The sequence below is a fragment of the Falco rusticolus genome, chromosome 8 (assembly GCF_015220075.1).
Source record: "Falco rusticolus isolate bFalRus1 chromosome 8, bFalRus1.pri, whole genome shotgun sequence".
Lineage (NCBI taxonomy): Eukaryota > Metazoa > Chordata > Aves > Falconiformes > Falconidae > Falco > Falco rusticolus.
This window is the reverse complement of record NC_051194.1, coordinates 10129379-10147169: the sequence shown is the minus strand read 5'-3', so window position 1 is coordinate 10147169 and position 17791 is coordinate 10129379. Positions and strand designations below refer to the sequence as shown.

Here is a 17791-nt window from a genome sequence, read left to right as displayed (position 1 = left end):
TGGTATGCTCTGCTGGTAGACAACATGCCTCTGGGAGAATCAACCTTTTGTTTTCAGAGCTGTCAGCCCTCGGATTCCTCTGATGCAACCCCTCAGTTGTCTGCCAGAAGCACTGGGCGCAAAGGCCAAAGCCAGCCTGCTGAGAAAGAAGGCTCTGAGATCCTGGGAGATCTGGCGCTTTGCCCTGACACCCTCGCTCTGAGTGCAGCTCCCACTCACAGAGCACCAGAGCTGATGGGAATGGACAGATGGATGTCGCCCGGAGCCCCCTGGTAGTGTTGAGGAGGTTAAGCCAGGAAATTGTCGAAAGCTCACTAGTATCCAGCATAATCGTGTCTCCGGGGAAGGGCCAGCCTGTGAACAAGGTCAAGTGAGAAGCCTTCCTCATCAGAAAAAAGTGATTCTAGTAACATGTTACCCAGCACTCTCAGAGAGGACCTCATCTCTTTGAGTCCCACCTTTGGCAGGGTGACTTCAGGCTCCTGGCGACTGACACCTCGGAGACTGTTCACAAGCCCCTCCGCTCTTCCAAGCAACAGGCCATGAACCAAAGAGCAGTGCCTGTCCTGCACTCGCCATTCTGCAGGAGAAGGTGGTGCCGGGAGCTCAGCCACACCTAGGAAGAGCTGGACCGCAGAACAGTGTGGCAGCCCCAGGAGGAGTGGTGGAGGAGCAGGTACCAAACACACCTCACAGCCTGGCACGCCACCAACGTCGATGTGTCCACAGAGCAAGCGGGAGCAGAACGAGGTGCCTGACTGTAACCCCTGAGCTTTGCATACTGAATCCGGCGGAGGAGAAGCACAAGCAGGAGGAGCCAGAGACACAGTGCACTATTACTGGGGCATCCCCTTCTGCCCCAAAGGGGTGGACCCCAACCAGTACACCAAAGTCATCTTGTGTCAGCTGGAGGTTACCAGAAGAGCCTGAAGCAGGCTCAGAGGCAGCTATTGGCATAAGAAGGAGTTTGGTAACCCAGTTGTGCCCAGTTCTTCCTTGAGCCAAAAGGAGCTTGGGAAAGGAGAGCAAGATGATAGGGAGAATGGGGGTTGCTGATGGTACAGAAGATGGAGACCCAGATGGGCAGAAGGAGTCTGAGAGCATCACTTGGCTCCTTCCTTCAAAGAGGAGGGAGCAGAGAGTCCAGGGCATAGCACGAAGAAGGAGAAGAACTCCACTTCTGATGATGAACTACCACCAGCTACTGCCATGTAAGAGCTTCGCCCTGAGCAGATGTTGAGGCATTCCTGCTCTTCTGCCCATTTAGGGTTCAGTCCCTTCTGCAAACTAGGCATTGCTGTTTAAAGCTCCTCTTAAAATGTAGGGTCTTCCTCCCCTAGCCCCGCATGGTACAGTGAAGGGAGAGGCAAGCATACAGGCTGATACCCAGCTCACAAACGGATAGGGGCCATCATGCAGCCTGGCAGCGTCCATTAATGCACCACTGAGAAAAAGACTTCCGCTGACTAGCCTTCCGAAAGGGTGTAGCCTGGCAGTGTGTCAAGGTAGCGAGCACAGAGCTGATGCTGACCACCGCCAGCTCTGGCAACCAGCTTATAAACCCATGGCACTGTGGAGAGCTCTGTGTTTCCATTTGCGAAAACGACATGTGGCTTTTGTCCTTGCAGTGTAGCCTTTCCTTTTTATCACTTACATGCTCATCTGTGTCTGCGCGTGCTTCACCCTTGCAAGTGCTCTTTCCCTAGTGGTCCTGCAGTTTTGGGGCGGGAGAGGCTCTGCGTGCTCACAGGCGTCTTCTGCCTGTCATGGGTGATCTGTCATCACGGCAATGCTCGTCGTCCTTGTTCTGGTGGTTGGCACCTCTCTGCTTGCTTGTTGGGTCTGCTAGACGCTAGGTGTCAGCCTCTGTCTCCGTCAGACTCTCTTGTTGGAGCGGAAGGCAGCTTTCTGGTCACTGCTAAGTTTAAACAGATTGCTAGTCAGATGAAGTTTTATTACTGCTGTATTTTAGGTTTGTGTCAGCCTTTTCCAACCCTCATTTTTCATAATGACTTCACTCCCGGATCATTGTATACCTTTATCTTCTCTATGACTGAAGCCTCAGCTCTGTTGTTCCTGTTTTCAAGTGTATTTGATCATTTACCCTGGTGTTAGAAAGATACTTAACTGGTTTTGTGATATTATATTCTGTCTTGTAATATTGAACACTTAGGAAAACGTCATGTCTGCATTTTCTGGTTGCAGAAAAAGAGCAGAGCAGCCTGTGCTGAATGTGACTTTCATGACAGTGCTTCGGCTTGGGTTTAGCAGATATGGATTTAAACAAGCCTTAGAGGTGACCTGCAGAGGAAAGAACCGACTTGTGCCCTTTTCATTTCTTTAGGATAGATACAAAAGACCTGAAAGGTTCTTAGGCAAACTGCTTTTTTTTCGTCTCTGTCTTTTCTGTTGAAGGGGAGGTCTTCATCTGGAGGACTGGGGTGACTGCAGGTCTCTGGAGGTGTGCTCTAAAACCCTTGGAAAGCTACAGCAGCTGGGAAGGGGTGTGAAGTTTTAATCAGTATTGAAAAATTGTGGGTATTTTTATTATCTGTTTAATACCTAATTAATTCTTCAGAGAAAAGGAGGTTTTAGTGGTGCTGAGTGGGAACTTGCAATGTACTCATCCTGACCACAAGTGCTCTCTCAAAGAGCTATAATGTGTATGTATGTAGTCTTTCTGATATTTTTAAGGTGAAAAAATAAGGAAGTGGGAGGGGGAGCAGACTTTAGAATTTCAACCCTAGCCCAAAATTTTCCAGTCTTTTATTTACTTGAGAGAAAATGATTTCTAAATGCCCTTTCATCTGCTTTATCACACATGGCTTGAGAGGTTGCTCCCTTCTCCTGCCTCTCTGTGCAGTCGCATGCTGAGGCCAGCGCAAGTGATTTACTTGCAAGATCGATATGTTGGATGTTTGCTGGTGCCTTGTCTCCATTTTTTTCCATCAAATACAATTCTACTGGCAGTGACAAAGCAAGGGCCCAGAGTGGTTGTGTCCCTAATGCGCTGCATCGCTTGGAGACCCCTGTTGCCTGTACTGCCCTGGGGCTCCCCCAGTGCCACCAGGACTGCTTTGCTAGTGGGGCTGGTGGCAGATTTTAGGCTGTGCCAATGCTAGAAACCATACATGGGGACTCAAAGCTGTCCTTGAAAAAGCCTTGTGTGCTGTGTATTGTACCAGTGAAATGCAGGTGCAAATGATGTGCTTGAGGGAGCTTGCCTCTACCCCTGCTCCAAAACCCTCACCTGGAGCAGGCAGAGTTCTGCCCTGGCAGTGGCCAACGGCTGCAACTGTCGCCTGCAGCCAAGGGGTGTTTGCACAGAGCAAATCCTGGTTGTCAGGATCATCATAGCCTGTGAACCTGCACTAACAAACTTCAGTGCTAATAGAATCAATTCCTTCATAGCCTTTCAAATAAGGTTAGGGGACTCTTGGTCTTTAAAAGATTCAGAGGGAATAGACCCAATTCTGGAGAGTTAGAGTCTGGTGACCTGAATTAGTGCCATACTTTATAACGTATGTACTAGGAAAAACAGAAAATGTGGCCCAGCATTCCTGACCAGGGTAGAGGTGGTGTTAAGATATGCACAGTTTCAGGAAAAAGAGAAATTTAAAGGAGGAGGTGTGATATTTATGTGATGATGTAAGGAACAGCACAGATAAAACAGAATATTTGGGGTTGGAGTCACTTTAGGGAAATCTTGACAGGAGGCTTGGTTTTGGGCTTGCTGGGGAAGTACATCAGCCATCCAGGAGTGGAGCTGATCAAAGTTGAAACCTATGGTGGAAAATCAGACTTTGAGAGTTTAATAGACTTGAGAAAGGGGAAGGAAAACCCCTTGGCTTTCTTTGAGAAGTAGCATGAGAAATCGCAGGCCTGACAGCAAGGACTGCCAATAAACCGTTGTAATTCCACCTGAGTAAGAACGGCAAGTGTAACGTACACTGAAGAAGAAGAAAGGGAATCTGGGTAATGACTGGCATGTTAGCCTGACCTTGGCAGTGCATAAGGCTTTTGAACAAATTTTAAAGGAAAGAATAAGTGGAGTCATAGAGCTAAATGAAAAATGGGATAAAATGCACACGGATTTGCCAGCTGTAGATTGCACAGGTTAATCTGTTCCCTCTCTTTGATGGGACAGCTGATTTCCCAGTCAAGAAAAATGCAACAGATCTTACCCATAAAGAATTTCAGAAAAGTACCTCTCATGGTCAAACATCAGCTGTACAGTTGATCAGGTCATCCTGGCTCAGGCAAATAGATTTTAAACTGGAGTAGGTGAAGGCTGCTGGGGTGTGTGAGGAGGTGTAAGGTGACACTAAAATCATTGGATTGTTTAGTTTTGCACAAATGGAGATGGAGAAGAGCTACAATTGCTGCTTACAAGTGTGTCAGGCTAGATGCTGGGAACAGGCAGAGGGTGTGGAGGGTGATAGAGAAGGATGACATGAATGAATGGGCATGGACTGTCCAGGAACATGGCTTGGCAGCAAGGTAACAAAACGTACTGCCAGGCATTGTTGCAAGGAGCTGCTGAAACACCTTACCAGGGTGATGGAGGGGAAAAACCAGACTAGTTCGGGATGGGTACTTAGCCATTTTCAGAAAAATATGCATAGCAGACTGGGTGCAATGTCATGGACAGAATCTGATGACCCAGCAGATCTTAGTTAACTGTGTACGTTGTTTTATATGATATCAGATTTTCCTTTCCAGGCCATCCCAGGTGCTGCCTGCAGAGGATGTACGTGAAGATGGGGAGCCCATGCAAATTGCACAGGGGTGAGTAGGGTGACTTCAGACCGTGGGACTCATGGCTCACTCCAGTGATGTGGGCTCTTCCTTTCTCCCTGGAGTATTTGGGGTGCAGTCTCGCTGGGGCTTGCTGCAGGACCTGGCAGCAGGGCTTGCTGGAAAGGCTGGCTGTAGTAGCTGCTGTTAAGTTAGCCCTGGAAATAGGGAAAGAGGTGGGACACAAATGGGGAGATCAGTTACACTTGTTACTTTATAAAATGTGCAAGGTGCCTTCTAGTACAAGACAAGGACTTGATCCTTGCCCTCTGAAGCTAATGTGACATGGTGCAGTAAAGCTGGTGGAGATGGGGTGGTGAGCTGAAGGTGAGTTACAGCCATGCAGTCACATGGTCTGTCTGGGAAGGCACATAGGCAGCATGGTGGAGGGTTTACTGGATTTCTGTGTGTATTTTTATGTTCTTGCCTTACTGCTGAAGAGGAAAGAAGGGAGGAGGAAGCCAGACGGCACTGCCTATCAGCCAAAGATAGAGTGCAGTGCTCCAGAAAAGCCACTTCAGCAGATGACAGGTGTGGGACAAGTCAACATGATTTTCTTCAGATTTAAGCCTACTCCTCTTTTCCTTTTTTTTCTTCCCCTTCCTGTGGGATGCATTCTGCAGCAAAGGCTGTGGGAGAAAAAAGGGCAAATGGGAGAGGATTCAAGGAGCAAGTTACAAGAGATGCCAGATAATGCCATGTTTTTAATTTGCTGGATTTATAATTTAAACCTGCTTTGGAACAAAACTGCCAACTTTCCTCTGATCTAACGGCATTTGTCCTGAGCAGTTAATATCAATATGCAGAGTACGAAAATCCCTCTTGCTTGCACCTTTCTAACAAGCTTAAAGCTTGCCTTGGGGAGCAGAAGGAACCTGCAGCTACCGTTGCTGCTGAGGCTGATGAGTCTGTGACAGCCGAGGTCTGAGCCTGTGTGCTTGCGTAGAAGGCACCGAGGTGTGCGCTCCGCAGTGCTGGCCTCCCGCCTGCTTAAGACAGAAGAGGCCAGGGCTGAACATGAAGAGAGGGACCTCTTTCATTTGGTGCAGCTGGTGGCGTTAGTTTGGGATGTTCCCCAAGCCGCCCAGGAGCCCCTGGCTTGCCCACCTTGGGGCCAGGATGCACCTGGGTGCTGCGGCCCCTCCTTGAGCAGCTGGCACATCTGCAGCAAGGCAAGAAATGGCTGCAGTCTTTGCAGTTTTGTGCACATTAAGTGTTGCCATCTGGCTCCTGGTAATTTGCCAGCACAGCCCTCTCTCGGGTAGGCTCAGGCACCCCGACCGGCTGGCCTCAGCAGTACTTAATAGGAAAACACAGCTCGGAGCTGTCTGGAGGTAGTGAAGCAGTTTAGGAAGCAGCAGCAGCGAGAATAGGCTGCTTTGTTTTCTGCGGGCCACTCTGCCTGATTGTTTTACACTTTGTGCAGAGCATGGTAGATTGGGGTTTTAATAAATGATTATAGGCTTTGTTACCAGGAGATAGTTGGTGTAGCAAGAAATGTGGTTTGACTTCAAATTGATTAGCCCATTTTATAAATGTCATAGCAAGTTGTTTTTGTGAGTTCTTTTGAAGTGAGCCCTGATGTTAGACACAGAGTAAAACATGCTCAGCCTGGATTCATAACAATGCTTTGAGATGCTTTATTTAGAGAGAAAAGCCACTTGTGATTTTCCTATCACAATTTTGTTATTTATCATAATCAGCAGTGGCTGTTCTCTCCTCTCTAAGCCTGTGGTTGAGCTTATAAATCTTCTATTTGTCAGTATGGGATTCATGTTTAAAGTGTGGTTCTTGCATACTTGATCAGACTAATCAGAAAGCCATGCAAAGCGCTGAGTGTGTCAGCATGGGTGCCAGACTTACTCAGCAATGCTTGCCTGTTTCGGAAAGACACTGTGAGTGTGGGGGTAGGAAAAAAAAAAGGAGGAATCCGAAGGTCAAAACGGGAGGAGTGATACCCGGTGCTGCCTGGAGGAACAGCCGTGCTAATGCTGTTAGGACTTTGCTGCAGGGAAGCCTTGCCTGGTGTTGCATCCATGCTGCTTCTGACGCTGTGCAGAGCGATAAGGAAGCAAATTAGCAGTGTGAGGAGGGAGGGGGGAATGCAGGATAAATCAAGTCTGTGTCTTATCCTGTTTGAGGGTTTTCCTCCCCCAGACAGAAAGAGGCACGGTGCTGGTACCTGCACAACTCCCAAATCTTCTAAGAGTAGAAAGAATCAAGAGTGTCCCACACTTGCGAGCAGGTATTTTTACTCCCCTGACATGAAACAGGGACCCTTTGGCCTTTTTGTCAAGGGCTTCTAGAAGAAAAAATGTTCCCTTTGGAATTTCTGTTAGGACAGCATTTTAGACCCATATTTGGCTGTTATCCTCGTCATTTCTGGCTATTAGATATTGACCATTTGGAAATTACAGCATAGTCTGCTGTTCTGAACTGTGTGAGACAGGTGGGTGTGACACAGGCTGTCACACCTACTGGATTGGAGGATTTATATTATATTTATATTTTGAACGCATCTCTGTGTTGACCCCACTTGGTGGTAAAAGGAGCCCAGATACTGGCACAGAAAATTCTGCTGATGAAGAGATATCTGTTTGCCCAGGTAAGAGGTGCTTGAGAATTTTGCACCAAAAGTTGCACACTTAGAAAATTCAGAGAAAAGAAGAGAATTTTCAAGTAACTTGAACAAACCGAGATTTCTTTCCCAGCTGTGTTTGTCAGGGCTGAAATGATCCAGATAAATTAGTTTGATTCTCTGTTTTTGGACCCACTTCCTCTAAGACAGTTCAGTGACCAGAGATTGCTGAGGACTTTCTGCTGAAGAGACACTAGGATGTACATTGCTGTGGAGGAGTCACTCAAAACAAGGTGTTAGGAGTGGTCTCTTCAAGAGGTGCAATCAAGAAATTTTCAGATTTTTCAGTGCCAAGATACGTGTACAGTGTGAGAGCTGAAATAACTTTTGTCTTGCATTAATTAAACATGTTTGGGATCAATGTGTTTTTCTTCCTTGGTCTCTCCTACTACGTTTGAGATTTTCCAGTCCAGGGTTTTAAGTGAGAAAAATTGATGAAGAGACTGCTCCTGTTCACAAGCAGCTGTGGAGAGAGAGGTCATGGTGGTGCTTGGAGGCATATTTTGTTGCTAGGGAAGATGTGGAGGTCTAAAGATGGTGCATCTGCAGACAGACCGCAGAACAGGAGCTCTGTTTGTCTGGAAGTGAGAGAGCACTCTATTCTTGCTTTGTCTCTATCCCAGCAAGTGTGCCAGGCACTTTCCTTTTGTCTAGTCTCACTCCCCATGAAGCCACAAAGCTTCGGTGGCTTTGTCCTCACACTGCTGTGCTGTGACTTTAACCCTCATCCGGCTGTGTTGTTGCACATTGTCTGAAACATTGTGGCAAGTCTAAAAAATGTTTTGAACTGTGACAGACTGTTAGAATGGACCAATTTACACTCAACAGTGAGGAGATTGGGGGCTGCAAACCTGTGCTGACGTGGAGGTGTTTTTCTGCAGAGATCCAGCCGAGTCCACTGGAAGCTATTGAAGTGGAGAGAGAAGAGCTCTGCTCGGGCAGCGGGGATGAACCTATGCAGGTAAAAGAGCTTGAAGTTGGGGAAAGGGTCCTGTTTCCTCTCCTGCCTTCTAGACTGTGGTTCAGCTGAGCTGTGCGGCGTTATTCCCTTGGGTAGCTGGGAGCTTGGGCTGCTTGCCCGCTGGGATCCTCACAAACTGTTCCCTCTTCACTTTTCTCCACTGCTTCGGTAACGCTAGTCCCTTTGGCTGGGGACTGTGTGCAGCTGCTTCTAGAGCCTTTCAGTCCTGTAGCTGTGAGAGTTGTTACCAATTCCAGCTTTTCTTTTATCCCACACGTCACTGCTGCACTGGAGATGCCATCAGTGTGGACGGCAGTGCTGGTTGCCCATGTTTAGTGATGCAGAAGGGGCCCCAGGAGCTGTGAGGGGAGTCCTAGTAAACCTCAGTCACTCGTGTTGTGACATGCTTTTCCACAGTCCTTTGAACTTCGGTATTTGTTCTCCACAGACCATCTCCAAGAGGCTAAGAGGAGAGGTTCACCCAGAGGCTGGGCGGGGTTAAAGATGACATGGAATTGTTGAGGGCTGGCGGTGGTTTGCAGTCCAAGCAGAGTGACCTGAGCCTGGGAACCTTGATTTCAGTGCAGTAGTAGTTAATAGCTATAGTAAGTCAGTGGTGGGGCCATCCTCTTACCTCCTGATGCAGATGTGCGCTGTTGTGTGGCTCCTTTCCCCCTGTTGTCACACCTGCACAGCAATTGCTTTGCAGCTGTCACTGTACCAACATCTGACTTCAGTTCCTGCCTTCTGATAGAACTCCCCTTTGTCTATTAATTTAGAGAGTGATATCAAAGGGTTGCCAAGTGCTCCTCTGGCAGGGTACATGAATACAGAATCGTACAGCTCTTGACAAGAGGATTCATTTGGGAAGCTCATTCTGGGAGTCGCAGCTTGTACAGTGCGTCTGCAGCTCCGATGTCTCATTGTCACAGGCCTCTTAATAAACCCAGCTTCTGCTGTTGTGTGCCTTTCATTCTGCAGTATCTCAAAGCACTGCTCAGTCAATTAGAGACTGCAGCAGGGAGAGGCGGTGGTCCTGTGCTGAGCTGGGTAGCTGCAGGCCACTGAAGCACGTTCATGACCCATTTTGCTGCGGCCAGGACGCTGCCCTGTCCCTTGTGCTTTGCAGAGGGTGCCCCAGGTCTCACACCTCTGCCTAGACGGGACAAGGTGATCAGCACAATGTTCAGGAGTGGTGAGGTGGGGCTTCCTAGGGATTGTTTGACAACATTATCGTTGGCAGCAGGTACCACTGCGGAGCCTGCAGCCCTCCAAGACAGCAGGAACAGCTACCATGTGCATCAGCAGTTAGCATAAAGCTAGTGTAGACCGCTGGGACTGACTTCTTCCTGGCAGATGTAGAGCCAGGACACAGGAGTCTTGTTGTTGAGCTCAGCCTCTAGCATGCTCTGGCTGGCTGTTGGCTGCAAGTACTATGTCTTGTAGACAATTTCCTCTGCTAAAGAGGAGAGGCAACAGTCTCTGCCTCTGACAGGGGTGATTGGTTGCTTCCGCAGTTGAGGTTTTCCAGGCTGTTACAGCAAGATTTCGTACAAGCAGTTTTGGGACCGTGGTGTCTTTTGTTACAGAATGTTGCATTTCCATTTAAAATTAGTAGTTTACTGCTGAATGTAGGCAAACAGGGTGTGCAGAATTGGTGATCTCCTAAGATTGCTTCAAAAATGGCAGCTAGAAGGAGCAGTGCTGGCTGCTTTTCCCATTTTCCTGTGTGTTTGACTAGGATAACGCAGGTTTCATCTGACCATTCATATTTGACACATCTTGTTTTTTAATGGCTCCTCTGTGTGACGCCCCACAGTGAGGATTTCACAAGATGTAGTGGCACTGAGATGTGAGAGCGAGGTACAAGTGCTAATGCTGTAAGTGATGTACTTCAGCAGCCTGTGTTCAGCTGGAGGAACTCTTGTGGCAACTCCTCCACAAAAATCCAGGGCGGAGAGCCTCCTTGGAAATGAGAAGTGTTCCTGGGGCTCAGTGCTGTAGCCTTCGAGCCAGTGTCTGTGAGAAATGCGTTTTGTGAGTTGGATTCTTGATGTAAGGTCCAGTCCTGCAATTTTTTGCATAGCTCCTCTGAGTCAACAAAGCACCCCCCTCTTTAGGACATAAAAGTCAGGATCCGACCGTCATTTGGAAAAGCACGTAATAAACCAAGTAATACGACAAAGTGCTCCAGTGGCACTGAATGTCTTGGCTGACCCCAATTACTGCTTCCCTGAAATAATACCATTGGAGGGAAGCAGATGGCAGTTTTGCTGTATAATGTATATGTGTCACTCCTTAGCCTTAAGAACATAAAACTCTCTCCTGTATTATTTTCTTACAAGTTTCTTCTAAGTGGTTAATATTTAAAGAACTTTTTTTTTATCATTTCGAGGAAGGAAAGGTTCTTAAATGTGGAGAAATCTTGTAGCAAGCCTGGCTAGGCAGAGTTCTAGTTACGAGTGAGATGGCAGCAGTCTGCTGTGTCTTGAGAGCATCAGTAGCATAGGGAGCAGGCTGTGTCTCTGCGGGTGGGTAGCGGAGCACCTTTGCAGCTGTGTAACTAATGCAAAAAGGGTATTGCTAAGTGGTAATGGCACCTGGAGAACGAACATGGGCTCTTGACTTTTTGCCCTGGTGAAAAGCCACTGCTAGTAATTTTGTGTGACATGGATTTTTAAAGGTGTTGCCTCTCTCCTTGATCTGTGTCCCCTCTGATGACTGCTCCAGTCACCTCCTCTAGAGAGGAGGAGCCTCTCGGTGATCTCTCCGGACTCCCTAAGAGCACAGCAGCCTCCTTTCATCCTGGGGGAAGCTGTGTTCCCAGACAGTGCTGCCTGTGTAGCGTGGATCATGTCCAGAAACTGATGAGCACAAGTCAGGTGTTGAACTCTTGCTTTGCCCCATGAATTTTCCATCAGTTCCGCTTCTGAGCTTTCCTGATTAATGGAAGCTTTGCCATTTTTCTGCGGTAGTACAAGTGATGTTTGCCTTAAACGGTGTGCACGGCTGTGCAGGGAGGTTTCACCATGATTCAGAAGGACATGTTGCCTTTGGAAGAAGAATTAGTTATTAGTGCTGCACAGTTTACTCAGCCAGTGGTGTTATTTCTGACCAGTATGTGATGAAGGGAGAATGAAACTTTCCAAGAAAAACTGAGTCTGTGGGAGGGTGAGTAGCTACCAGACAGCATGGAGCTCTGCACCTAGCAAAAAAAAGAGAAATGACACAATTAAGTGTCTGGCTAATTTTTTCTTCTTCTTCTTCCTAGGCTGGTGGAGATGGTGATGTTGGCAGGGCTGTGTCTGAGTGCAGTCCTACAGCTGCTGACCATGTGTCCTGCCCGCTATGTGACCAGGGTTTTCCAGCTACTGAGATCGAGCTGCATGCCATGTACTGCAACGGCATTGGGGGAGAGGAGGCTGGTGAGGACAGACCAGGTCTGCCAAGCACTGTTTCTGTGTTCTTGCTCTTTGTGCTCATCTCCCTTTCCTGTTACTTGTGGCCAGGTGCTGCAGTCTTGTCGTTCTTTGGATACTTGATGCATAGAGTGGTGTGTATGGAGGTTTATTCACTCTGCCTTGTTCCATCTCCAAGCTGGCCAGGAGAGTGTTATTGGAGGCTCCTGTGTTTCCAGAATCTCCTGCACAGACATCTTTCTGACTTCATAATTCATCACGTTATTAGTTCTTTGGAAAGTATATAAGCTAACTTTTGCCCCAGGATCTAGCCCTGGATGCTTCAAGCAGTACTCATAAGACATGTCTATTGTGTGTTTTGTGGAGGAGCTGCAGAGAATCTGCCAGTGGTAGAAAATGGCAGGCTCTTGAGCCATGCAGGTGAGCATCCTTCAGGGCTCTCAAGAAGAGAGAATGTTCTGTAGCACTCCAAGCATGACCTGTGCTCTGCAATGAGTCTGACGTTTGTATGTGTAAAAATGGCTCGTTCAGCTGCGAGAGATTGCAGAAAAAATTCCCTCTTGTTCCTCCAAAATTGCAGAGTTATAGCTATCAATCTGGGAGCTTGGATTTTTCTCCTTCCTGTGAAGAGTGAGGCACAGAAGCATGGTCAGAATGCCCGTATTAATCCTCTTTGCAGTCTTCTCTGTATCAGTTTTCCATAGCCAACCTTTGTAGAGCTTAAGTGAACAAATACACGGGTTGGTTATCAACATATTCAATAAGTTATGTTTTAGCTGCTGTTTGAAATGTAAAGTCTGTGTTAGCACAATGTCAGGTAATATCAAAGTAGTAGCTTGTAATAAGATTAACTTTTCAGGTTGTGAATATATAATTTTCAGTTACATACTGGGTTATTAAACGCAACCTAAATCTATGATGTTTAAGCAATTTGAGCAAATCGGAGGTAGTAAAAGAACTGCAACTTCTGCATTCCTCAGCAGGAGGAAGTTTCACCATGTAACAGTGCAGAGTTGGTGTAGTTTTAGAATACAAGATCCCCTGCTATACTAAATCTTTCGGAGTATGACATGGGTCCTGTCAACCTAACAGGAGCCAGAGTAGGTGCTGATACTTCTTGGTGCTTAATTTTGGTGGGGAGTTCTCTCTGCAGGCACAAACCAGCTACTAATGCAAAGTGTTCAGCTCAGGCAAATTGCAAATTATCAGTTCCTTTCCCATCCTCCACACTGATAAAGGTCTTACCCACCCTACAAAATGGAGCAGAATTTTTAGTGTGCCTTTCAGCAGGAATGTATTTGGCCCTGTGGTAATCAGGTCCCTGGTGTGGCTGGACTGTGAGTATATCCATTGATCCTGGGGAATCCTGACTGTGATCAGGAAAAGGCTTTGAATTCTTTGGCAGTGTGAGGGAATTTGTTCTTTCCTTTGGTGTTGGCTTTCAGCAGGACAGAGTTCAAGGCTGGCCTCTCCACTCTGCTTCCAGACTGGTCTCCTTGGGGATCTTTGTAAGAGTAGTTATTTTGGAATTGCTACTCTGCTGTTCGGGCTTGTTCAGAACAATCCCCCCCCATAAGAATACTAGCCTGGAATAAAAGGGATTTTGGTCTACAATAATGGCTCTAAGCAGAGCGATGGTTTTGGGACAATATCATGGTAATTTGGGGTTGCTATTGCCAGTCATTCTAGTGTTTTCCCTGTAGAGACCAGACTTTACTGGCCATAACAGTCTGTGATGCCTGTGTTGTTTGTATCAAGACCCTTTGCAGGATCACAGGTTTCCTGGACTTAGAGAAGCACGTAATGCGGGGCAGAATCCTGCCTGCCTGCTGGGGCTCCGGCTTGCGGGGCACCGTGCTCCAATTCCCAGCAGCTGTAGAATGTCAACAGCCACCCGGAGAGGATTCACCTGATGGGTTGGTCGGTGGGATTTGGGTTGAATAGGCAGGGGTGATGTTTAGCTCTGAGCAGAGGCCAGACAGTAGCCTGGCACAGCTGTGCAGGTACAAAAGGACTCTGTTTCCAGGGCTGTTACCTTGGCATTCATCACTAGCACAAAATTTGTAGGTAAAGCTAATGCATGGGGAGAAAAAAGAGGTGGGAGAATTGTCTTCTGAAGCAAATGTCAACTCCTGTGTGAGTCCAGAAGCTGTTCTCTACTGCTGCAGCACTGTGTGCTCTTGGCTGGCTGCTGGCTTCCTCGAGAGCATAGCAACAGCCTTGTGTGAGAGAAAAATCAAAGTTCTGCCCTCTAACCCATGCCCTGATCTGTTAAGACGGCTTCTGTTTTCCTTCGGTGCACTAGGTCAGGGGTTCCTGGTCTGTCTTTGGACTTATTAATTGGATTTGCTCCTGATGTCTCTAGAATTGCAGATTATGCAGTCCTGCAGACTATAGCTGTCAGTGTTTTTCATTTTAAAATTACAAAAGGAGGGGTTCTTGGTGGTGGTACTTCTTTCCTCTTCTAATCATGCACCAAAGTCTTTCAGTGTTATATATCAGGAGGCCAACTCAGTCTGGCTGGTATTTAAGGACAGGTTTTCAAATGAGTTAGCCTGGGTAAGAGGAGTTATGGTTGCTTCCCCTGTGTGTACATGGTTGCCCTGGCTGGATGCCCAGACCACCACATACCTGGGCAGTATGAAAATCTGATCATGAAAATTTCCATTTTCCTGTGGTCTGAGTAAATAAAAACGAAGAGCCTGCTGTTGCGTTAGCTACTGTACCAGGCTGGGGAAGGTTCAGGTCCTGAGTTTCCAGCTCAGTGACTGGTGTTAGTTCCAAGTGAACAAGTGGAGCTATGGAAGTGCTGTGCCAGCTCCCTCTTCCTTCATGCACTCGGCTGAAGGGCTCACTTGTGTGAGAGGGGTGTTCTGCTAGAGTCACTGCATCCATCGCCGCCTGCTGCTGCCAATGCAGGAATCAACTGGTCTCAGCTTGGAAGCGAGTCTTGGCCGCTGCTGAGTACAGAAAATAGTCTGGAGCTTTGTGACATACTCTGTTCCTCTTGGCCTCCATCCACATGCTCCCAGCCTCTCAGTTCCCAAGTGAGCCCAGGAAAATGAGGATTTCGTATATCCCTTCCTCCCAAAGCCTCAAATGCAACCTGATGCAGCTGTCAGTCTTCAGCAGCAGCAACGGTGCTGTTAAAAAGCTTGTGACATCAGCAGAAGTGGCACTGATACAGCAGAAAGAGTAGCAGAATGGGTGCAGGGGAAAGTTTCATCACTTCTGAGAAAGGACAAGGTGCTGGCAAGCCTGCTGCTAGTAGCATCCTGCACAAAAAGTGGTACGGCTGGTACTGAGAATGGGGAGGAAGCTGGTGGGTCAAACCACAGGTGGGTCATGCAGCAAGGCAAGGAGCTTGGTGACTATGGCCTCGGAGCTCTGCACCCTGACCCGACCTGGCAGCCCCAGGAGGTGCCTGGGGTGGGCCTGCTGACAGTAGGGGTGTGCTGGGGAGGGTTTGCTCCTCTTCCCCAGGGTGCGAGCCGGAGCCAAGCAGGCTAAGGATGACTTGTCAACCAGAAGAAATGCTGAGCTACGGAAAAGGTTGTTCTTGGGCTACAGAGTGTGACCCAGTGAAGCGCACTGCATCTGGGAGAGTTACGAGGCTCCTGTCGCACAGCGGGTCAGCACTGCTCTGTGGTGGGGATTTTCCCTATGGCAAGTCTTTTCCCATGTTCTGAACCCCCTTCCTGTGGGCAGCCGGTGTGTTTTGGCAGGGTGTGCCTCACCAGCTGGCCCTGTTCTCTCTCCTGTGCCTCTGCTTCCAGCAGCACAGCTGAGGGTCTTCCCCCGGGCAGCTGCAGAGCTGGTCCCAGACATCTCTAATGGGCCCATTATGCCAGATGTGTTCACTGCTTTTGGAAGAAAATAGAACTGATTAACACCTAAGCTGGTGCACAAGGCTCCCGAGACAGTGTTAAAGGAATATTAACAAGTGCACGCTGATTTGGAGAGCAGCTTTCACCACCATGTCAAATGCATGTGTTGGTTGGGTTGTTGGGAGGCTGGATGGCCTGGGGGGTGGCCATGGTTATCAGTCCTCCTAGTCAGGCTGCCACTTCGAATCTGGGCCAGGCTAAGTTAAAGAGAGACATCCGCTTCAGTGCCTGTGAGAAATGAGCTGTTGGTACCAGTCATCGCCTACGAGACAATACCCACGTCCTAGGAAATGCTCAAGCTTGTTTCTTCAGCATGGATGTCAGCCCCAACAGCTCCTGAGCATCTCACAGTGCATTTGCTGGTTGTGGCTGCAGATCAGTGTTTGCTACTAAGGGAAAGGCTGTGTTGTATCGGCATCGTGGATAGATACCGGGGTGTCTAACACTCTGGAAATGGGTTTTGCTAAAATTCTGAAGGATTCTCTTTGTTCCACACAAAATTTTGTCTGTCCCTTTATCACAAGATAGGCCAACAATAACAGGTTTGTCATACCTATACCTTGGATTCAGACCTTTCTCCTAATGAGTGTATGGGAAGCGATGTTACCAGGCTGTAAAATCGCTCCATGCGTTGTCCCTTTAGCCAGCTTGCCCAGGAGTGTTTACTGCAACATCTGTTTTGGAGCTGGAGTCTTGAACATCCCTGGTGAAGCAAGTGAAGCTATCTGATATGTTCCCTAAGGATCTTTGCTGGTGGCATGTCAACAGGAATAGGCTGAGAGGAATTTGACTGAAAGAGACAACGCTCCAACGTGTTCCCTGCAGATGCCTGGAGAGCAGGTTTGGAAAGGCTGCTTGGGTGTGCTGAAGGAACAGAAATTGTTGGACCTGTCATCAGCATGCTGGTCAGACAGGATCTCACTAGCTACCCACGTGTGTTGGAGCTGGCTCTTCCCTGCCGTCGCTGGAGAGCAGCACCGCCGATGCTTAGCCCTGGTAGAGATCTTCATCCCGAGGCCTCGCAGAGCTGTATGCAGATAATAGTACAGATCGTCCCTGGTTCACGTGGACGGTGGGAAAAGCAATGAGTGTAGGCTGATTGTTGTAACCTGCCCTTTCCAGCGTGAGCTGTATCCCTCCCTGGCGAGGCTCGCTCTTCCTGCCACATCTGCAGAAGGGCTGGTGCCTCCGCACAGCCCCCGCCTGAGCTCTCCTTCCCCCCCCGAGCTCACAGTTGCCATGCTCCCTCCCCTGCAGTAGGCACGGGTGCTTAGTTTGGCGGGGAGCGATGCTGTGCTGCTGGAGCAGCTGCGTTAACTCTTCTCCCAGGCTATTGTGCTGCTGTGCATCAGCTTTAAAATTACTGTAAAGTGCATACTGTTGATCCAGCTGTTTCTGGCAGAAGACAAGTTACAGTGTGAAATGGCTAGCTGGCTCTGAGCCTGGGGAAGGTAACTTCTTCAGTATCTCCCCAGAAAAAAGAAAAAACCTCTTCTGCATGGAGGAAGACCTTGCTCGTCCCAGTCTAGTATTTCTTTGCCTCTGCCATCGCTTCTGCTGCAGCCTTGAGTGGAAGCGATTGAAACTTGTTGCATTTGGATACGGTTTAGGTATGGTTTTTGGGTGGATGACAGGTAACCCTTTCTGGTTTTCCTCTAGTGCTCACCCAGCATCAGAGGGAGGCAAGAAGTAGAGCTGCCAGGGGTGAAAGCGGCCCAACGTCCTTAGATACTGACAAGTAAGTAGGTATGCTTGCTTCTCCGAGATTGTTTCTGTGCTTCCGTTCTAGCTTGCCTGTGGATGTCTTTGTTCCTGTATAAATGCTGGCTGTTGGCCTTATAGCAATATTTCCCTAAGAAATTGCCTTCCCTCAGTGCCTCTTGTTGCAGTGCTGGCTATATTTAAACTGAAGCAAGAGGAATTTGCTGTTCTCAGATCGTTTATTTTTGCACTGATTTCCTTTCAGCCCAATCTATGGTGGGTCAGGGATGCGTGGTCTCTGGCCGCTGTGGGGGGAGCTGTAGCTAAAATGGTGCTAACTCAGCCAGCTTCTAATGGGAGATTTGAGCTTGGTAACCCTGGGAAAAGA

At 48.2% G+C, this 17791-nt stretch overlaps 1 protein-coding gene across 1 annotated transcript in view; it reads left to right on the top strand.

Annotated features, from left to right (window-relative positions):
- The window catches only part of UIMC1 (ubiquitin interaction motif containing 1), a 38255-nt gene that overhangs the window by 16398 nt on the left and 4066 nt on the right, over positions 1-17791 (top strand). The window contains 14 exon segments of the mRNA XM_037396343.1: positions 58-187; positions 190-359; positions 361-762; positions 764-815; positions 818-910; positions 913-953; positions 955-1044; positions 1046-1133; positions 1136-1211; positions 4723-4787; positions 7313-7402; positions 8317-8396; positions 11668-11836; positions 17362-17440. Coding sequence (XP_037252240.1) covers positions 58-187; positions 190-359; positions 361-762; positions 764-815; positions 818-910; positions 913-953; positions 955-1044; positions 1046-1133; positions 1136-1211; positions 4723-4787; positions 7313-7402; positions 8317-8396; positions 11668-11836; positions 17362-17440 — 1625 coding nt within the window.